General features: G+C 38.6%; 3 protein-coding genes and 3 non-coding genes across 6 annotated transcripts; 4 read left to right on the top strand and 2 right to left on the bottom strand.

Annotated features, from left to right (window-relative positions):
- Positions 1 to 384: 384 nt before the first annotated feature.
- Positions 385 to 3613, bottom strand: LOC121635242 (dTDP-D-glucose 4,6-dehydratase-like). Its single transcript, XM_041978346.1, has 12 exons — positions 3391 to 3613; positions 3190 to 3256; positions 3008 to 3076; positions 2799 to 2889; positions 2561 to 2709; positions 2371 to 2469; positions 2241 to 2300; positions 2111 to 2154; positions 1855 to 2020; positions 1731 to 1786; positions 1543 to 1640; positions 385 to 1449 (listed from the first exon to the last, which is right to left on the bottom strand). The coding sequence occupies exons 1-12, from the start codon at positions 3435 to 3437 to the stop codon at positions 1382 to 1384; spliced, it is 1014 nt and encodes a 337-aa protein (XP_041834280.1). The 5' UTR covers positions 3438 to 3613; the 3' UTR covers positions 385 to 1381.
- Positions 3614 to 5488: 1875 nt separating this feature from the next.
- On the top strand, positions 5489 to 11203 carry gpr180 (G protein-coupled receptor 180). The gene is made up of 10 exons (XM_041978959.1): positions 5489 to 5720; positions 6356 to 6499; positions 6585 to 6679; positions 7752 to 7857; positions 8187 to 8367; positions 8451 to 8500; positions 8613 to 8770; positions 8873 to 9070; positions 9164 to 9241; positions 9380 to 11203. Exons 1-10 carry the CDS (start codon positions 5582 to 5584, stop codon positions 9533 to 9535), a joined length of 1305 nt encoding a protein of 434 aa, XP_041834893.1. The 5' UTR covers positions 5489 to 5581; the 3' UTR covers positions 9536 to 11203.
- Positions 11204 to 12231: 1028 nt separating this feature from the next.
- Positions 12232 to 12313, bottom strand: trnas-cga. Its single transcript has one exon. It is a non-coding gene; the product is annotated as a tRNA-Ser (tRNA).
- A 903-nt stretch (positions 12314 to 13216) lies between these two features.
- LOC121635681 (small integral membrane protein 11A-like) lies at positions 13217 to 14753 on the top strand. Its single transcript, XM_041978965.1, has 3 exons — positions 13217 to 13299; positions 13958 to 14164; positions 14323 to 14753. The coding sequence occupies exons 1-2, from the start codon at positions 13285 to 13287 to the stop codon at positions 14144 to 14146; spliced, it is 204 nt and encodes a 67-aa protein (XP_041834899.1). The 5' UTR covers positions 13217 to 13284; the 3' UTR covers positions 14147 to 14164; positions 14323 to 14753.
- Positions 14754 to 17753: 3000 nt separating this feature from the next.
- On the top strand, positions 17754 to 17872 carry LOC121635948. The gene has a single exon (XR_006009579.1). It is a non-coding gene; the product is annotated as a 5S ribosomal RNA (ribosomal RNA).
- Positions 17873 to 20844: 2972 nt separating this feature from the next.
- On the top strand, positions 20845 to 20963 carry LOC121635947. Its single transcript, XR_006009578.1, has one exon. It is a non-coding gene; the product is annotated as a 5S ribosomal RNA (ribosomal RNA).
- The last annotated feature ends 1196 nt before the right edge of the window (positions 20964 to 22159 follow it).

The following is a 22159-nucleotide window of genomic DNA, read 5'->3' as shown; positions in this document are numbered from 1 at the left end:
TGATTTGCATATTTTCAGGTTGTGGTGTGTTTATGCTGTCATGGTGGGGGTGGGGGTTCTGGCCAGTCCAAATGGAGAATCGGTGCGGATGTTTTGCATAAGAAAAATGTCAGCATTTAAATTTACAGCTTTGTAGTTGGCATTCTTCAAAGCAAAGCACACTAGATTTATTTCTTTCAATCTGATGAATAAATACATCTAAAGTGTAAAAATTCATTGCTGCATTCAAGACTCGTCGTCTAAATTCCAGTCAATGATTCCTGGACGGCCAGACCCCTCAATGTGAACGCAGCAGCACCACCCTGGTAGTTAGTATTTGCTTTATGTATTAGTTTAGCAGCACGAAGAGCACTGCACGAAGACAGAGAGAGGGAAAAAAAAAAGTGCAACTATTCTGATTTTACCACAATTAAAGGTTTGGATTTGCAGATGTGATCAGTGTTTTGATCTGTTCTTTTGTGTGTGTGTTTGTGTTTGGGCATTTCAAGTTTCAGATGATCAGGAAAAAAAAAACATAAAAATGTCTGTGATGCCTTCAAATTATTAAACATGTTTATTCAAAGTTTAACAGCATCAAATGAAAATACCAGTATTTATGAAATGTTCCTGGCTGAAGTTTCCTTCTTGTCCTCATAAGGCAGTTTTAAAAAAGTATATGAAGATTCACAGAAATAAGGTGTTAAATTACTTGTAGTTGCTAAAGAGTTTAGTTGTCTACTGTAAATGTGTGATCAGGAACCTGACGGGTGTCTTCAAGAGTAAGACAACTAGTTAAAGTGTGTTTATAATCTGGCCTAAAACCGACGTCCCTTTTGGAGGTGTCTCCGAAAAAAAGGGTTTTCTCCACAAAGAGAGAACTTGTTTAAAATAAGAAATGTGGGATAGAAAACCTGCATGAAACATTCTTTATCTTTCTATAAAAGCTGGTCCGCTTTGTAAATTGTAAAAAAAATACACAACGAAATCATTGAGCTATTTAAAACTCTAGATCCGGTTAAATAAGGAATTTGCCAGCAAAATGTTAGACAGTTAGAACAGATGATCAAAATCCTGGAAAAGATGCGGAATTCTTAAAAGGCTGAGATTTTTCAAGTAGCATGACAAAGCAAAAACCGACTTGCAGATATAAGAATTTAATATAAAGTGCGTTGATCTCCTGCTGAGGCTTTGCTTTGGCTGCGGGGAGGCTCTGCCTTCCTGTTTGGCACTTCAGGTTCGGTTTGTCTGATACTACAGACATGGCTGATTAAAAAACTTTAAATAACAAAAATAATTTTTTGAGCAAACTGTAAATCAGCAATACATTTTGTCCTTTAACACGTGATTTGGTGAAAGAAGTCTATCTTGGTCCGCGTTGTCGCCTGTCAGTCAAGCTGCAGGGCTAACAGAGCTCACTAGGCTGGTCCCTTTTCTCCAACCAGAAGTCTGGGTTGTCTTGGTACCATTTCACTATTGAACGCACAAAATATTAAAGTTAATACCTATCATAGAGGAGAAGCTAAAATACATTTTTTTAAATGTTTGGGGAGTGTGCTACCATACCAGTATGTCTGATGCCTTCCGCCCAGGACACTTCTGCTCTCCAGCCCAGGTGATGCAGCTTCTCGCTTTTGATTGGGTAACACAGGTCGACCCGCGGCCTACGGGATCATTCAAACCAAAACTGTGGCTTAAGTTCTAAAAGCAAACATTTTTTTAAAGCTCAAAACAGGCTACGCTCGTTTACTCACCTGTCTGGCACAAACTCGAGCCAGTCGTTCACCTCAGAGTCCGGTACATTCTTCACCTGAAAGGAAGCCACACGTTCGTCTTCTTTACACTCTGCAGTGCTGAATTACAGCTGCCTAAACTCACCATCTTCACAAGTTCCTGCGCCAGCTGAACGATGGGAATTTCACAGCTTGTCCCTACATTGTAGATTTCTCCCACAATCCCTTTCTCCAGTACCAGCAGGAAGGCGTTGATGGCATCACTGACAAACAGGAAATGGCGGGATATTGGGAGAGTCCCCTGAATGGTGCTGCAGCACAGAGGACACACTGAATTCACTCTGATTTGTTTTTCATTTTGTCCTGCAACTACAAAAGGAGTTCGGTAAGGTGAAACACACCATTTCTTATTCATCTGCAGAAGGGTGAGAAACCTTGGAATAACCTAAGAGATAAAGATTTATTTAGTACATAAAACTGCAGATGTAACAATAATTAAATTTAAAAGTAGAGTCTATAATGATAAAATACCTTCTCAGTAAACTGTCTGGGCCCGTAGATGTTGTTGCTTCTGGTAATGATGATGGGAAACTGGGTAAAAAAAAAATCTGGATCAGATTTAAGACTAGAAGGAAACCTGCCAGCCTGAACTTTATTTTACCTGATACTGGTCCCAGTAGGACCTAACCAGATACTCCGCTGCTGCTTTCGTGGCAGAATACGGGTTGGTGGGCCTCACTGGACTGCTCTCATCAAACACCTAAAGAGCAAACACCCACAATCCAAGTCACAACTTAACCTACAAACCCAAATCCATCAGCTGGATTAGAAACAAGATAGAGCTAACAGACCTCCTCCAGACTCCCTCCATACACTTCATCAGTGCTGACGTAGATGAAGCGCTGTGGTTGGTGTCCGGCCTGATGGGCAGCTGCAAGTAAAACTCTGGTACCGTCAACGTTTACATGCTGGAAACTGGACGGGGATTCAAAGGATGCCTCTGAAGGAAGAAAAACAAAGCTGTGACTGAGTGGCTGGACTGAATAACACTGTTAAAGCGTTGCTTTAATTTGGCTGACAGCTTCTCACCAACGTGTGTTTTGGCTGCCAGGTGAAAGATGACGTCAATGTTTTCTGTTTTGAAGATGTGATTCATCAGCCGCGAGTTACACACATCTCCCTGTTTGAGACATGAATACGTTTAAGTAGGTGTGTACTTTTAGCATGCAAAGCATGATGAGAAATATAACTAATTGTTATAGTTTTCATTGAGGACACTCAATTAGCTTTTACTGTACCCTGATAAAGGTGTAGTTATTTTTGTCTTCAATGCTTTCTAAACTCCTTGGGCTGCAGCAGTAATCCAGCTGCAAGATAAGGTTAATGTGATATATTTTTGCAAGCCAAAGAAGAAAAATTCCAAAGTTGAGAGATTTATAAAGTTATGGACTCTGACAATGTCCATACAAGGAAGACTTACATTATCCAGGTTAATAACCCTCCATTCCGGGTGTTTGTTGACCAGTGAACACACCAAATGGGAGCCACTGCAAATTAAACACTCGTTCAAAACACCATATCATGTCTTACAGTAGCCGACACATTTCTCTGTTCCTTATACCTAAAAATGCACATACGTCTCTTAAATTTAGACTTTTCTACCGATTAAATGTAAACTCACATGAATCCAGAGCCTCCAGTCACAAGAACAGTCCTGCTGAAGTCCATCCTCTTGTCAACAAGCTGTCACCGCACATTAATGTCCCCTAAATATCTTATAAGGACGCTATAACTTGTTTTATACTCTCATGTTGACACAGTTGGCCAAAAAACTGACTCAAAGTGCAGAAGCTCTATTTTGTCCGTACAGTAGCGGCATTGTGTTGCGCACGACAGTCATAGGCCGTTTTACGGCAGTGTTGACACGTTGAAAATAGGCGGGACACTCAGTGCTTGTACATTTTTTTCCTACTCTCTTATTGGTTAGTACGTATGACGCATGAACTCTCGGGTGATTTGATTGTGGTATTCTCATGTCAGTCAAACTGTCAACGTTGGCAAGTGGGGAGGCAACAGCTTCAAGCTTGCTAAAATAACTGTACAATAACCGGACATTATTTTCAAAATAAGAGTTTTTAATAGACTACTTTTAAATCATGACCAATTTACTGACCTGAGCATCTCGGTGTATTGTGTATATTTACAATCTAGAAAAATACAAAAAACAAAATAGGAAAGTACAATACACCTAAAATCAGCCATCAAAATAACAAAAAAGAAATTAAATGACCAATATGTGTAAAATGACCAAATTAGGCCAAAAAAAGGGATGAAAGAATTTTATTATATTTACAATTTAATAGTAATCAGGATAACATTACACATTACATTACACAGCAACTGAAGATGATGAGCACATGAAGTACATAATGAGACACAAAATTGACACAAAAAATATACATGGAACAAGGTGTGTGTGTGTGTGTGGCTGAAACATTAAATGTGACATCGATCAGCAATTTATACAAAACAAAAACTGCCACAAAATAAATACATGAAGATAAAAAAACCCCATCAAAATTAGATAGAAAACAACTCAACTTGGCACAAAAAGTAAGGAAAAGTATGTTTTTGTTGATTATTTTCCTTCTTTAATAAAACTAATTGGTATTATTATGTGGCCATGCCTCTACAGAGGCTTTAATAATACTAATTGGTATTATTACCTTACCTTATCACCTTTACAACAAGGTATAACTTGTAAGTATCATGCTTGGCTCTTTGCATTGGCCACCCTGAATGGCTGATCTTGGCTCACAGTGGCCTCTGGCTGGGGCCTTCCTCTCCCACCCTCTGTGTGGGTGTGGGGCTCAGATTATCAAGAGGAGCCTTTTACCAATAAAGCTCCCTTTGGGAAAGCAAATTAGTTCAGCACAGCTCAGCAGCCAGACCATCATTCTGCTGCTACCATGATGGACAGGACAAGCTAAAAAAGAAATAAATAAATAAATAAAAGTATCATGTGGTAATACAGCTGAAGATATAGGTGTCAGTATTCCCCTCCCCTCCAAAGATTTGCCAAAATCCCCTGCAATATTCAACATTCTCTTGTTGGTGTTAACTGTTGTTTTGAGATTCAAACGCTGTCCAGGTGTGAGCAAGTCACAGACATTGATTGGCACATAACTGGCAGACATCAAAATGAAATTCTGGAGTGAGTGTTGATAGAATATCTCCAGAATCTGGGACCAAATATTATTTCCAGCAGAGCCAGGATCATCACAGAGTACAGAATTTGGAAGTGAACTGAATCAAATGGCCTGCTTTGAGCTCAGTTGTCATCTCAGCTGATCAGCTCGTGCTAGAGTGACCAGCACAACCATGATTGAGGAACGGGATGCCATTCGACAGCAAAATCTGTTGACATACAGCATGCATGTATTTATTTTTCAAATGGCAGCAACCAACACACCTGTAATATAATACCTGTACCTGTAATACTGTTAGACACTACATAATCTAATCCAAGATTTAGTTTGATTCCTGGTGTAATCATTATTAACATTTGCTTAACCTTAACCAGATAAGTCATTGAGAACCAATTCTCATTTAATACCATAGACTAGAGAAAAAAAGAAGAAAAAATATACTCTGAAGAATAAGAAAATATAAATGAATAATAGCTAAATGCCACTAATAATAATAATGAGAAGTAGAAGAAGAGGTACTTTAATTTTTAAACATCCACTTCCGGTTTCATGCCAGCTAACTGTGGACGTCATGACGCACCTGGTTTACTTATTGCTCCGTGGCTCATTGAATTGATTAGCTAACGTTTATTTGCTGATATCGTTAGACTACATTTGTGGAAAATGTGGCGTTTCTTAGCCACACTTGTAGCCGTAGTGCTGCTCTGTTCGGAGGCTTGTGGGAAAACTGTGAGCGGACTTTTTAAGAGCGAAGCGGCGAGACAGCAGAAGGGCCAGTTCATCACGAAATTCATGTACCAAGGTAACGATGCTGAGGTGAAACTGCTGCTAACGTGTCAGTTCAGCTGTTACACAGGAAGCCAATCTTCAGTACTGTCGTTCACATTGTGTTGATTCAATTCTCAGCATTTGTTTGGTGTTCTTGTCTTGTTATTTCGCTGGAGTTTACATAAAAACGTTTGCACTGACGTTGTTATCAGTGACATCACTTTAATCAGCGCCTGTTCTAGTTCATATGAGATATTTACTAAGTTATCAGACTTAGTTTTTAAACGTTTAGTGCTTTAGTTTGTCATTTGCCTCTTTTCATCCCATGCCTTATTGTTATTAAATGTAAAAGAACCAGCTTTCTTAAAGCTTTAGATCATCACAAGGAAATGATCCAAAATGAGGCTGTCTTTTTTTTTTTTTTTTTAACTAGTCTGGTTAGGATATAGATGAGGTTAAGTAGTTTCTTTCTGTAAGCATGTGAAAAGCTTCTTGACCAGCCAGTTGTGCTGGGAACTTTGCATGCACGTATTTTAAATGTAATAGTTGTTTCATCACCATCTAAGTACATCAACTGTGAACAGCTGCACAGACAGATAATGCAGCCTTTGCGTTTTATTGTCAGCACATTGATTGATGTGCACTATTAAAGCCTCATCTTTTACTCAGGTGACAATAGTCTGTTGGTTTGCCGACTGGACAATCCACCCCTGGCTGCAGAGAAGGAGTCCAGACTGCTGCTGTATCAGGATATGGATCCAGATCTGGATAATCTGAGCTGTTCCGAGAGGCTCAGCAAAGCCCATTTCACTAGTAAGAACCAGGATTTGATGTCTGATTGGATGAACATGATGCAGAATTGATTTCTTTTTCCTTCTTTCCCCTCCTCCTGCTTCAGTTTCTCTCACCCAGGACGAACACAACCAGACGATCCCTCATCAGTCTTCTCCCACAGCCTGGCAGTTCCTGTATGCTGACAGATACACATGCCAGGTAACGGAGAATATTCCCACCCTGCAACAGCAAGTTGTTCAGACCCTCCTGTTGTGTAAAAATGTTGATCATTACTATTATATGAAAGCTTTACAGTGACACTAAATAAGAACTGATTGTCTCTGCATGAAATCTCATTCAGGGTGGTACAAGAAAAGTTTGAAAGTAACGTCATGGTTACTGAGGATGAGGAAAGATGGTCAGTGAGGAGCTATTTGGGGCTGAGCTCAGCACAGTTGGGGAATTTATTACCCAAATTAAGCTGAGACTGATGGAATAATAAAACGGGCAGGTTTGATTCCTGATCTGTATTTATTGAAGATATGAACTGACAGAGTTAAAGGCTAAGAAACCCAACACAGATACCAATGGAAGGGGACCAAAGCAATGTAAGACTGGTGATGTCTTGTCACCTAAAGCTGGAGCATCATCTTTTCCTGATCATTGTTAGAAGCTATAACCATACAAAAAATATCAGAGGTGTGAGCTTCATTAATTCGCAAAAAAAGTAAAATTAGATTTAGTAGTAACAGAGTAGAATAACATTATTAGTCTTTATTGTTAATGTGGGATTTCACTGATGCAGCTTCGGTTGCACTAAAGTAGAAGGAAGTCCAGGAACCAGTAACAATCAGGGAAATATTTCGCAGTCTAGCACTTAAAAAAGGGTATGTTTTAAAAGGAAAGAAGATTTTTACTAAATATGGGCACCCTTTTTATGTTTAGGCCGCTGATTGTTCACTGAATGTTTTTATTGAACGTCACATCCTCTGTCTACACACACTCATGATGTCTAGTGTCTACTTGTCTTCCATATGGTGTAATTTTGCCTGTAACTCAGCATTGTTGTGACATAGATATTATCCTTTAGCAATGAGATAACAAGATGCTTATACAGCACATAAAACTAGCTTGGGTAATTCTTTTGTTTAGTTATTTTTCCTGAACCTGAAGAACAAGTGTGAGGTTGGGATCTGGTTGTTTTCGCAAGTTAATCTAGGTCTGTTGTTGTAACTGTAAAAAGAGTATTTTTTTCCCCTCTTTTGTGTTTTTGTTGTCCATTTCTCTTAAGGAAAACGCAGTGATTCCGTCTCATGCTGATCTTACGTTTACTGTCCTGCTGTTTAATGCTGACTCTGCTGGAAACCCTCTGGAGCACTTCAGTGCAGAGGAGACAGGTGAGACACCCCAAACACTCCAGCCGCTGGCAGACAGTAGGACATGTTAGGCGCATTATGGAGTCTGGGGAAGTGTGTGAAATGGGATCCAGTTGCTTACATTAGGATTCTGGGAAATGTAGTGTTTTTGGTGTGGCTAAGCAACTAATCAACCTATTTCAGGTCTAATTGTTAGAAATATCAGATCTGAACTCTGCAGTGGTAATTACATTACAGTTGTACCACAACCTCAAGGTATTGCATATAAAATCTGCAGGGATTGATCCTGTAGGACTTGCATCATTCTTGTGGGACAAAATGTTTCCTCTTGACTTGTTTTAATTCCTCAGGTCTGCACAGCTTCTACTTCCTCCTCATTCTGGCCTACTTCGTAGCCTCCTGCATCTACATCCAGCCTCTATACCAGGCATTAAAGAAAGGGGGTCCCATGCACACCGTCCTCAGAGTGCTGACAACTGCGCTGGCTTTGCAGGGCTGCTCTGCTCTCTGCAACTACATCCACCTTGCCAGGTAGGTTCTGGTAGTCAGTGAATCCCAGATTTGAAGATTCAATTTAATTTCTTTTTTCTCAGTTTAAGTTCTGTTCTCTGCAGGTACTCCAGAGATGGTACTGGTATCCCACTGATTGGCAGTCTAGCAGAGTGTATGTGTTCATGTCTCATTGCAAGTTGGATAACTATAAAAAATGAATTAATGTTCCTACAAATGTCCCTTTTTTAACTATCCAGTAACGTTTTTCCTTATTTTTTATGCAGTCTGGGATATGGTGTCCCAGGTATCCATGCTGTACATGCTACTGAGCCTGTGTATGGGTTGGACTCTGAGCCGAGGCAGGAAGCCTCAGTCCAGACCTCTGCAGTGGGAGCAGTCTCCAGCCTCCACAGCTGTTGCTGTTGGTGGGGTCATCATACAGGTATGAAGGTCATTTACGCTGATAATTTTCATTTTTGTTTTAAAATAATCTGCTTCGGGATGTGTTCAGACCGAGGGGATTTCACCCAGCTGTGACTTACAGGGAGTGCTGCTGCTGTGGGAGCAGTATTCAGAATCTGAGAGTGAACATCACAGCTACCATGCCCAGCAGAGTCTGGCAGGTCTCCTCCTGATGGCTCTGAGAGTATGTCTGGCCCTCCTGCTGGCCTCTGTCCTCTACCAGATCACCTCCACTGAGAGAAGCACCCTGAAGAGAGACTTTTACCTCAGCTTTGCCAAGGTAACAACACTATGCGCTGCAGCAGCCTCTAGACATAAAAGCTATATGCTTACAGCTTCTCAGGTGCTCATGTTGTCTCTGTTCTCTCTGCAGGGCTGCTTCCTGTGGTTCCTCTGTCATCCCATACTCGTCCTTATGTCTGCAATTTTCAATGAGCACCAGAGAGAGAAGGTTTGAGCGCATGCCACTTGTTTTGGAGAAAATTTCCAATCCAAAAAGACTGAATATAGATGTGTGAATAAGTGCTTACAAATATAATAAATAATATTTCAGATATGTATTTTCAGACTACTTCTCTGCTTCTTATAGGTGGTGACAATCGGCGTGATCCTCTGTCAGTCCATCTCCATGGTGATCCTCTACCAGCTCTTCCTGTCTCGTTCTCTCTACTGGGAGGTGTCCTCCCTCTCCTCAGTGTCTCTGCCACTCACCATGTCTAGAACAAACCACAGGGGGCGGTTCTGAGTACCACTGTCCACTGATGATCACTGTGAGCGAGGGAGGACCGAGGCTCCTCCTCCCTGAGCCTCCCACTGTGTCAGAGGACGGGGACGTCCTGAGCATCGAGGTGGCAACGAGTGCAGGAACTGTTCTCCTGTGTTGTTAAAGGTTTCCTGGGAAAGCAATTGTAGCCACAAGGAAGTAATCTGCAGATACTGGGAAGGGAATGACTAGAGGACGATATCTACGGCAACACCCTACCTCTTTTTTTTATTTACTGGAAACAGCATTATGACTGTTGAGCAGGAGGGAGGCTTTTATGTAGTTTCTTTGGCTCTCTCTACAAAATGCTGGATGTGATAAAAGAATAGTGAAGACAAAGAGTGATGCAGAGTTGGCATGCATCAGCTGGCAAAATAGATGTCCTGAGTGAAAGATGGCACAGATTCACTCATGACCGGGAAGAGTAAACAAACGAGGTCGAGATTGGGGCACTTTGAGGTTTTATTACTGGCCACATTTCGATCGTGAAGCATATCGCATATTCATACCAGAACAGGGTGGTCTGTTTAGCTCCTGAGTTTCAGTTGGAGCTGCAGGGAGTTAATGTAATCACTAAGACGATGATCATAAAAATCACAAAAATGCCCTAGATTTGCCAAAGAGTGACTTTCCAAGACTGGACAGAAAGCTATTATCAGTCTAAAGGATAATAGCTAGTACTTATTGGCAAAATACCACATAAACTATGTGTCCTTCTTTAAATGGAGCAACATTGCATTTCCTCTGGACTATTTTTAGCTGCAGGAGGAACGTGTGGATTACACATGAGACAGTTCCTGCATTAACTATAATTATGATTCACTGATGTGTTTTTAGTAGGACAACACAGCTAAACAACAGCTGAAATAAGCAAAGTCAGAATTTGTATCCTCAATAAAATCAGCCCATATTTGGTTTTGGTCCTGCTGTAGTACTTTATGATACTTTATGATAGTATGAGAATGGTTGCTACGCGGTAGGATGAAGATGTCTGTGGATGCAGTTGGAGAGACGGGTCATCGGACTGAAGAGAGGCAGAATAAAAATGAATATATTAAATCAGTCAGCTGGTTGAAAGTGAAATGGCCTTCATGAAAATGGAATATGCAAGAGCTTAGTATACAGCATGTAAGACCTGAACCAATTAAATCCTTTTAACTGTATGTAGCTGCAGAACCATGCACGAATTAATCTATTATTTCATCTTTAATGGGAAAGGCAGATCAAGAAGAACTGAAAAAAAAAAATAAATTAAAAATCATAAAATGTCACTGTGTAATTAAATTTTAGTGACAACCCCTCCACTTTATATAGGTCTCACTCTTGGAAGTCTTTCTAAAGCACCAGGATGGTGAATTTGTTCCTGTTGTACTGTTTCAAACTTTGACACATAATAGAAATATGAACTGATAACTGACACCTTTTTTTATTTATTCATCAACTATTTATTTTCAAAAGTATAATGAAGCAGCAATGACATAATCCCTGCATCACATAGAAGGTCCATTAATTTCAGTAAAAACAAGGTAAAAAAAAAAAAAAAGACAATCATAATATGCCAACGTTGGTCATTTTGTACTGACAAAGGAAGCTGAGAAACAGCTGTTAGCATAGTAAAGCAACGTGTTAAATGAGGGTTTTTTTTGTTTTGTTTTTGTTTTTTTTTACAAAAAGCTAATGTGTTTGTCACCATCCAATATTTAGTTTCCATCCAGTTGTTTTCTCTTCAGCTGATAGTTGGAATCAGTGAGAAGACTCACAAAAGAACACATGATGGTTTTAGTATGTTATAATCCTCTAACGAGTTTACAACCACAAACTGACACAGCATCCACCTCAGTTACATTACACTTGAATATTAAGCCTTTGCGGCTGGTTTGCTAATCAGAAAATGTGTCTTGTAGGTAAATTTTCACCAAAAAAAGTGCATGTGTCAATCATTAACTTCTTATTATGTAATGTTTTCAATATTTCATTGTAGGATTAAGTTATAATTCAAGTACATTTGTGTTCTTGGAATTTTAACATTAAAGTTTCTCTTCTGTTTATGTATTCTATGGAAATATGCTTGTGATCATGCCAACTAATACTATAACTAATAAAATACATTCCAAAGTTAAGCAAGGAATCTTGAATGGTTATGTCTCATGTGTTTCCCTTGTGAAGCCTGCAAAAGTCCAAGGAGCCATTGACTAAAAATAAGTTTTCTTTTGAGATTTGCAGGACTCATGATGTGAAGCAGTTGCAACCTTGGCCCATTTTTTATACTTGAGCTTGTGGAATCCGATATTTTCATTTCTATGCCACTTGGCTAAAAATCCAAAGACAATTATGTAGGTATATGATAGGTTTTAGAATAAGATGTGACAAGTCATCATGGACTAAGGTAATAAATCCTTTAAAAACTGCAGTTTTCTAATTGAATGTGCAGAAATGTTATGGATACTATACTTAAGCTTGCAACTTTTTTTTGCCTTCATTTTCTTACAACTACACAACTGTATTGAATAGGATTTGCAATAAATACAGTGCATATTAGGTTCACTAAACCAGATCTATATTAATTTTAATGTCAAAAGAGTTAAATCTTTAAAAATGACCTTAAAAGTTAATACAAAAAAGGGCATGTTGCAGACTAGATAAAACCATTAATTATTGAAAAGAAAATGGTTAAATTACGTCACGAACAGGATTCGAACCTGTGCGGGGAAACCCCATTGGATTTCGAGTCCAACGCCTTAACCTCTCGGCCACCGTGACGCAGACCCAAACGTCATGACGTATGTATTTAAATACGCAACACGGTGAGCGCTGATACAGTTTTTTTCTTACCATTTTAACCAGTACAACTCACCAAAAATTACATACCCAGACGTGGAGGTGCCTATGTTCGTTTACGAGTTGATATCTACTCCAGGACCAACTGAAAAACTAATGATTATTCCCACCACCAGTGCTAGCAATTTTTTCCCCCAAACAACTTCCATTTTTTTAAAGTTACCGTTTAACTAGCACGAATCCAGAGCAAAAAGTAACCAAACATAAGCCATGAAATCCAACTTAACAGATAAATTCCAATGTGTTATGGTAATTTTGCCAACAGGTAAAACGTCATGTGAGTTAGCAATCCAAAGTGTTTTTTTTTTGTTTTTTTTTCCAAGTCGTTCATAAAACACGACAAATATAGCCACGTGTAGTTTCAGCAGTTTCAATTAGTAACGATTATTAACAATAGTTTCTTTGTTTTAAAAAGGAAAAGTTTTGAGCACAAGTACCTTTATGACTTAGAGGTGACTGTAGTAAAGTAGTATTAACGTGAATACTAGTGGAGGTCTACTAGAACCTTCAAGCGGGTTCTACATTGCCTAGCAGCAAGGATGCATTCAATGTAATTTGGTAAAATTGTTGAAGTAGCAATCAAAGGATATTTCACAATTCACCCAAGTAACTGAAATGATTTATTACAGCTTTGTATTTATTATATCAAGTGTCTCTAATATTTAAAGCTTTCAAAAATGATTGTCACCAGCTGTTCTGTGGCCGTCTCATTTTAAACTTAATCTTGAGTTTCACTCTTCTTGTGACCTCTCAATGCAGCACTAATTACGTCAAGAACATGCTACATTTCTATTGGCCTTTTACTTCCAGTCCCACCTCTTTTGGACAAGCTTTAACGGGATAGCTTTGCAGCTGTTAGAGTAAGCTAGGTCGTTAACTTTAAAGCTGCAAAGATGATCAACTGGAAGGTAAATAAACTACAATGTATATTTCCTACGAACAAACTTCACGGTGTGCTAGTATGATAAGATACAGTTTCTTTTAAAATCCTGTATTTTTCTAAATTTGTCTTGTTTGTCGCGATTACAAAGCTAATATTCCCACAGCATCTTGGGTAGCTCATTCGCAATCCGTTTTCATTAACGTCAGAAAGTTGTTAAAAAAAAAACAACCAAAACGGTTGTGAGGGCTGAGAATTTCAGCAACAGCAGCCACGTATTGAATTATAAGTACGCCGAATTTAAGAGTGTTAATAGCTAACAAGAGAGCCTTTGATTCTGTTAAATTTTGTACATAATTTCCAGAATTACTTTTAGTTATACGGGCTGTCAATTAGATTTGGTGAAGCATGTGTCCTTTTGCAGCTATAGATTAGAATGAACATAGTGTGCAGCTGTTTCTCTCTTTCACGCGCTGCCTCTCTCTCTGTGACCAAATTAACTCCCACCTCCCATGTACAGTAGACAGCTGAGGCCTCTGGTGGGTGACAAGGGAGGGGGAGAGAAACATCTCCAGGGTTCTTGACTGTTCCAGAATAATCTTTTCCATCATAGTTCCTAACTCAACAATATATTTCTATTAAGGAAATTGTTATGACATTGACAAGTCCATCCTTTCTGTTCTCAGGCTTTGGACAATGTCCCCCTGCTCTTTTACATCCTGGCTTTGAAGACACTGGTGCTGTGTTTGGCGTTCGCAGGGGTCAAAATCTACCAGAGTAAGAAAGCTGAGGCCGTCTTGAAGAAGCAGCAGGCTGAGAAGAGAAGGCTGGCCCAACAGACACAGGAACTCATCGACAACCTGAAGGAAGACTGAGAAGGGTCACACAAGCTGGTATGACACTATACTTTGTCATGCTCAAGTTATAACTTATACCTGTTTAGTAAGGCGATTATGACTTATATTATAAACTTATGCTCTCATCTTTGTGTATTTATTTACATTAAATGAAGTTATTGATGATTTTGCATCTCATTTGTTGTTCTCTCCAGACAAAAGTGCTACTGACCAGATATACTTTCTCCAAATACAAGTTGGATTTCTGACTTGGGAACAGGAGGAGTAAATGCAGTGGTTCCATACCAGGACTGAATTTACAGCTGAAGCTATGCAAATTCCTAATTAGAGACTGAGATTTGTCTTTTAGGAGGATTTGACTGATGGACCCTCAGCATCATCTTGTCAAAATTTTCTTTCTACTGTAGGCTCAAATTCCCCGAACAACATCATTATTCACACACGATGTTGAGAAAACAACTGCCGGACTTGAAAAACTTAACTTTGTACATCATATAGTTGGTCATATCTGTGTTTTTTTTTCTATGAATACAGTATTGTACTTGCTCTGTAACATACTCTGATATGTGAACCATTTTTGTGCCTATTTTTGTTATTATATTAAATGTTTTGTTCCACATTGCTACATTATTGTTATCATTCATTCCCTTTGTAGCTGAGGAAAAATCTTTAATCTTTCTTAATACTAGTTAAAAAGAAGAAATGGGATCTCTGGTGAGCTGCTTGTAAAATGGCTCAAGGTATGGAGGCTATTATAATCAAACATGCAGGCTGCACATTTAACTTATTTCAGTTACATGTGTGATCTTCCAAAATACAGAATTACATAATTCTGAATATGACAGTAATGCGACCCTGCTTAGCTTACGAGATCAGGGCATGTTCAGGGTGGTATGACCGTAAGTGAGAGAGGACAACATGAAAATACCATTTAAAGCTAATCCCGAACATGTTTTGATGTTGTATTTCTATGTTCATTAGTAATGTGAGTCATTCCTTTAAGTTACGCTGGCTTGTAATGATTGAGCACATTGAAAAGTTCCAAACGGCTCTTTTAGAGTCTCATTGACCCCAAAAATAAACCAAATTACCAGTTACTTTATCTTTAAGACGACAGACTACAGACACATTAGTAAAAAGCAAGGTCAAATCAAAACCAACAAATGCAACACTTCATTTATAGCATGCAACTTCGGCATCAACTACCAATTAACACATTTACAGCAGAAGAAACTGTAAAACACACACACACACACACACACACACAATGACCAATTCATTAAAAAAAGTAGGGATACTGCTGCTTTATACACACCACACCAGTGATGCATTCAAGAACAGTTGTGAAGCAGCATCTTTCTCAATCTTCCCAGTGTAGGGAATGATTTTAATATTAAAAAAGAAAGAAATGATGTCAAGTCAGCTAAAAGTCCATGTGGTCTTTATCACTCTGTGTTGACAGATGTCGCAGCAGCGCCCTCTGCTGTTTTTCAAGACAAGTGTAAAAGTGTAAAAGCTTAGTAAAAGCTGTAGTAAGATCAATATGAGATCATTTATTAGTATTGTGAGTTTGGTGGTATTCCAACATGACATATTGTAATTACTGAATATTTTTCCTTTAATTCTTTTGTCTGTGTTACAATTTGCAGACGGTCCCTGGCCAGTAGAGCAGCAGCCGGTTCCTCATAGAAATCTCCCAGCTCGAAGGACGGCTCGTTTGGATGAAAATACGATTGTAGCTCGCAGTCTAGGTTGCTGTGATTGCGGTGTTGTGAATCAGTCATGTTTCGTCTCCGTCCTGTGATGCTCAAATCATTTGCTTTGCAATTAACTTCTGCGTTCAAACATGCTCACTTTAAGCAAACATATGAATAAAGCCTTCTCTTCATATACTGACACCTCATGTTGTTTCACTTGCACTCTGACATCAGAATATTACTGTTGATAACTTTTAAGTGGCCAAAATAAAATGAGGAAATCTGTTCATCCATTGTTTGACTTCTTCTTATTTGCAAAATTTACAGAGAGGAGCTAAATTCACCCAGTTAGCAAAAATATTAAAATATTAATATTTTATCCTATTTATCAAAAAGTGCAACATAAACACCCCCCCCCCCCTTTTTTTTCACCCCTAGACAGAAGAAAACCTACAGAAACAGGTTTATATTCTGTTGATTTTATTAAATTTGACGTAGGTTTTATATAAAAAAAAATCTCTTCGTACAGCTGCATATAGGACAAGAAATATGAAGCCAACACAGTACTTATCTCTCAGTGCCTTTTGTCTGAAAACACAATATGAAAACTTTAGCGTCTGAAACAAGAAAGAAAAAACCAACACTTGTAATGCTTTCAGTAAAGTAGAAACAGCAGCAATGCTAAACACAACTCTTCCTGATCAATTAAAACACATTTAAACTGTTTAATAGAGTGCCAGGATCCACCTGAAATTTACATCTTTCAAATGGAAAACCATTAACGGGGTATACAGAAGAAATCATTTTAAATGCGTTTATTTGATTCCAGAAAAGATGGGTTCTGATAAATAAAAGAAGATGACTTTTTTCTCAACCTTTGTTGGTCATTAGAGATGTTTTTTTGCCTTCTCGTGTAATTTTTCCTTGAATGTTTTGGCCACTATTTAGGGTTGTGCTACCCCATATGGGATGATTTTCTTTTTTTTTTTAAGAAAAAGAAACAGTTTCTCTCAAAGAACATTAAAAATTTGAATTGGATTTTTCTTAAAGGCCAACAGGAGTGGAGAAAAATATCTGTAATGTTACTGTATAACAAGTTTTGGAGAATTTATTGTTTTCCGATGACCCAAATGTGTAGTAAATTGAAGAGACCCAGGATGGTTAAGGAAGACAGTTCCTACAATGGTATTTTCCTCCAAACGAGCCGTCCTTCGAGCTGGGAGATTTGCATTGCATTGGGCTCTATGCAGAACCTGCTGGTGCTCGACTGGGCAGGGACCGTCTGCAGTTTGCAACACTTAAAAAATATGAAAGGAAAAACTATTTAAAAAAAAAAACTTTACCAAATTAAGGGGTGTAGTAAGATCAATATGAGATGATCTATAAGTACTGTGAGTTTGGTGGCATTCCAAGATGTCATATTGTAATAATTGAATATTTTTCGTTTAATTCTTTTGTCTGTGTTACAATTTGCAGACGGTCCCTGGCCAGTCGAGCAGCAGCCGGTTCCGCACAGAAGTCTATGCAAGTCTCCCAGCTCGGAGGACGGCTCGTTTGGATGAAAATACGATTGTAGCGCGCAGTCTAGGTTGCTGTGATTGCGGTGTTGTGTGTGTTTTGTAGAAGCAATGTTGCGTTGCTGAGTTGTTAATCCAGAAAGGCGTAATGTGTGAATGTGTTTGTAAGTTTGCCTTCATGTTGCAGAGATGAGCCGCGTGAGTGGAGAGCAAGATGGGGGATGAAGTTGCAGGTGTGAATGAAAGTTTGTATGAGGGATGGTGAATGGTGTTCCTCCGGGGCTGTTGTCGTGCAGGATGTGTAAGTTTCCGTGCTGCAACACAGCTGTGTGAAATGAATGGCTAACGAGCAGAGTTGTGCTGAGTGTCGTCATGTGCAGTATAAAAAGATGGCGAGAAGGGGAAGCTGTTGCTTACGGCCATACCACCCTGAACACGCCCGATCTCGTCTGATCTCGGAAGCTAAGCAGGGTCGGGCCTGGTCAGTACTTGGATGGGAGACCGCCTGGGAATACCAGGTGCTGTAAGCTTTTACACTTGTCTTGAAAAACAGCAGAGGGCGCTGCTGCAGCTGCTGCAACATGGATTTATGCAGGACTTCACAACTCGGATTTCATTCATTCATTCATTGTTTTCATTTTCAATGCTAAACATCTGGATAATGCTTGCAATGACACACCCTTAAAGTGCCGCATGATGGAAAAGTTTCTCTGTTAAATCGGCCTGGCATCATGATGGCAGCATATTATTCCTTAGTTACACATGAATCAGTCATGTTTCGTCTCCGTCCTGTCATGCTCAAATCGTTTGCTTTGCAATTAACTTAAACACGTTCACTTTAAGCAAACATATGAATAAAGCCTTCTCTTCATATACTGACACCTCATGTTGTTTTACTTGCACTCTGACATCACAATATTACAGTTGATAACTTTTAAGTGGCCAAAATGAAATCTGTTCATCCATTGTTTGACTTCTTCTTATTTGCAAAATTTACAGAGAGGAGCTAAATTCACCCAGTTAGCAAAAATATTAAAATATTAATATTTTATCCTATTTATCAAAAAGTGCAACATAAACACCCCCCCCCCCCCTTTTTTTTTCACCCCTAGACAGAAGAAAACCTACAGAAACAGGTTTATATTCTGTTGATTTTATTAAATTTGACGTAGGTTTTATATAAAAAAAATCTCTTCGTACAGCTGCATATAGGACAAGAAATATGAAGCCAACACAGTACTTATCTCTCAGTGCCTTTTGTCTGAAAACACAATATGAAAACTTTAGCGTCTGAAACAAGAAAGAAAAAACCAACACTTGTAATGCTTTCAGTAAAGTAGAAACAGCAGCAATGCTAAACACAACTCTTCCTGATCAATTAAAACACATTTAAACTGTTTAATAGAGTGCCAGGATCCACCTGAAATTTACATCTTTCAAATGGAAAACCATTAACGGGGTATACAGAAGAAATCATTTTAAATGTGTTTATTTGATTCCAGAAAAGATGGGTTCTGATAAATAAAAGAAGATGACTTTTTTCTCAACCTTTGTTGGTCATTAGAGATGTTTTTTTGCCTTCTCGTGTAATTTTTCCTTGAATGTTTTGGCCACTATTTAGGGTTGTGCTACCCCATATGGGATGATTTTCTTTTTTTTTTTTAAGAAAAAGAAACAGTTTCTCTCAAAGAACATTAAAAATTTGAATTGGATTTTTCTTAAAGGCCAACAGGAGTGGAGAAAAATATCTGTAATGTTACTGTATAACAAGCAGTGATGCCACAGATTACTTGAAAAAGTAATCTGACCACTGATTACTGATTACTTCTTTAAAAAGTAATCTAGTTACTTTACTGATTACTAAGGTTTAGAAGTAACTAAGTTAGATTACTAGTTACTTTATTAGTTAAAACCCCCCAAACAAAAAAATGACAATCGATTTTTTTTCGCATATACTTTACTGAAAGTGCATTAGTTCCGAATGGTGACTTTACAATGTTTTGCAACTTGTAACTTTTAATTGTTTTTCACCTTCTATGAACATAGTCAGTCTCTTATTAACTTTGTAAATCATTCAGTGCTTCTTCCCTACCATCATGTACATTAATTCAAATGAATAACAATAAAATAAAGCAACATCTCTCGTTAAGCATAAGACAAATCTGCATTATGTTTTACGTTTACACATGAGAAAATAATGAAATAGTAACGGACTTATTAAAAAAAAAAATCAATTCGGTTTGGAATAGGTTCTGATGAGGGAAGTGGAGAGGCGGACCTCCCATCATGCACCAGGGTAATAAGTTTCTATATCATATTTTTTTCTAAAGTCATGTGCAGTGAATGATTTGTGTTTGTCGATTTAAAAAAGGTCAAGTTTCAGCGAAGAAAGGTAGCTGCATGCTTACGAGTACATAAAATTTCTGTACCACCGTTAATGAGAAGGTGTGTTGAGTTAGATAAATACACTTTCGTCCACGGCGCTTGATTTCAAATCATATGTGAAAGGAGTGGGGAGTGCCGAAGTGACGCAGGACGAATATGAAGAGTAACGGTAATTTGATTACATTGTAGGACATCCTAACGCGTTAGATTATATTTTCTTAAAATATGTAGTCAGATTACTGTAACGCGTTACTTTGTAACGCGTTACTGGCATCTCTGATAACAAGTTCTGGAGAATTTATTGTTTTCCGATGACCCAAATGTGTAGTAAATTGAAGAGACCCAGGATGGTTAAGTAAGACAGTTCCTACAATGGTATTTTCCTCCAAACGAGCCGTCCTTCGAGCTGGGAGATTTGCATTGCATTGGGCTCTATGCAGAACCTGCTGGTGCTCGACTGGGCAGGGACCGTCTGCAGTTTGCAACACTTAAAAAATATGAAAGGAAAAACTATTTAAAAAAAAAAACTTTACCAAATTAAGGGATGTAGTAAGATCAATATGAGATGATCTATAAGTACTGTGAGTTTGGTGGCATTCCAAGATGTCATATTGTAATAATTGAATATTTTTCGTTTATTCTTTTGTCTGTGTTACAATTTGCAGACGGTCCCTGGCCAGTCGAGCAGCAGCCGGTTCCGCACAGAAGTCTATGCAAGTCTCCCAGCTCGGAGGACGGCTCGTTTGGATGAAAAGACGATTGTAGCGCGCAGTCTAGGTTGCTGTGATTGCGGTGTTGTGTGTGTTTTGTAGAAGCAATGTTGCGTTGCTGAGTTGTTAATCCAGAAAGGCGTAATGTGTGAATGTGTTTGTAAGTTTGCCTTCATGTTGCAGAGATGAGCCGCGTGAGTGGAGAGCAAGATGGGGGATGAAGTTGCAGGTGTGAATGAAAGTTTGTATGAGGGATGATGAATGGTGTTCCTCCGGGGCTGTTGTCGTGCAGGATGTGTAAGTTTCCGTGCTGCAACACAGCTGTGTGAAATGAAGGGCTAACGAGCAGAGTTGTGCTGAGTGTCGTCATGTGCAGTATAAAAAGATGGCGAGAAGGGGAAGCTGTTGCTTACGGCCATACCACCCTGAACACGCCCGATCTCGTCTGATCTCGGAAGCTAAGCAGGGTCGGGCCTGGTCAGTACTTGGATGGGAGACCGCCTGGGAATACCAGGTGCTGTAAGCTTTTACACTTGTCTTGAAAAACAGCAGAGGGCGCTGCTGCTGCTGCTGCTGCAACATGGATTTATGCAGGACGTCACAACTCGGATTTCATTCATTCATTCATTGTTTTCATTTTCAATGCACAACATCTGGATAATGCTTGCAATGACACACCCTTAAAGTGCCTGCAATGATGGAAAAGGTTACTCTGTTAAATCGGCCTGGCATCATGATGGCAGCATATTATTCCTTAGTTACACATGAATCAGTCAGTGTTTCGTCTCAGTCCTGTGATGCTCAAATCATTTGCTTTGCAATTAACTTCTTCGTTCAAACATTGTCACTTTAAGCAAACATATGAATAAAGCCTTCTCTTCATATACTGACACCTCATGTTGTTTTACTTGCACTCTGACATCAGCAATATTACTGTTGATAACGTTTAAGTGGCCAAATAAATGAGAAATCTGTTCATCATGTTGTTTGACTTTTTCTTCTTTGCAAAATTTACAGAGAGGAGCTAAATTTAGCCAGTTAGCAAAAATATTAAAATATTAATATTTTATCCTATTTATCAAGAAGTGCAACATAAACACCCCCCCCCCCTTTTTTCACCCCTAGACAGAAGAAAAACTACAGAAACAGGTTTATATTCTGTTGATTTCATTAAATTTGACGTAGGTTTATATAAAAAAAATCTCTTCGTACAGCTGCATATAGGACAAGAAATATGAAGCCAACACAGTACTTATCTCTCAGTGCCTTTTGTCTGAAAACACAATATGAAAACTTTAGCGTCTGAAACAAGAAAGAAAAAAGCCAACACTTGTAATGCTTTCAGTAAAGTAGAAACAGCAGCAATGCTAAACACAACTCTTCCTGATCAATTAAAACACATTTAAACTGTTTAATAGAGTGCCAGGATCCACCTGAAATTTACATCTTTCAAATGGAAAACCATTAACGGGGTATACAGAAGAAATCATTTTAAATGTGTTTATTTGATTCCAGAAAAGATGGGTTCTGATAAATAAAAGAAGATGACTTTTTTCTCAACCTTTGTTGGTCATTAGAGATGTTTTTTTGCCTTCTCATGTAATTTTTCCTTGAATGTTTTGGCCACTATTTAGGGTTGTGCTACCCCATATGGGATGATTTTCTTTTTTTTAAAAAAAAGAAACAGTTTCTCTCAAAGAACATTAAAAATTTGAATTGGAT

Source organism: Melanotaenia boesemani, chromosome 24 (genome assembly GCF_017639745.1).
Source record: "Melanotaenia boesemani isolate fMelBoe1 chromosome 24, fMelBoe1.pri, whole genome shotgun sequence".
Lineage (NCBI taxonomy): Eukaryota > Metazoa > Chordata > Actinopteri > Atheriniformes > Melanotaeniidae > Melanotaenia > Melanotaenia boesemani.
This window is presented reverse-complemented; position numbering and strand designations above follow the sequence as displayed.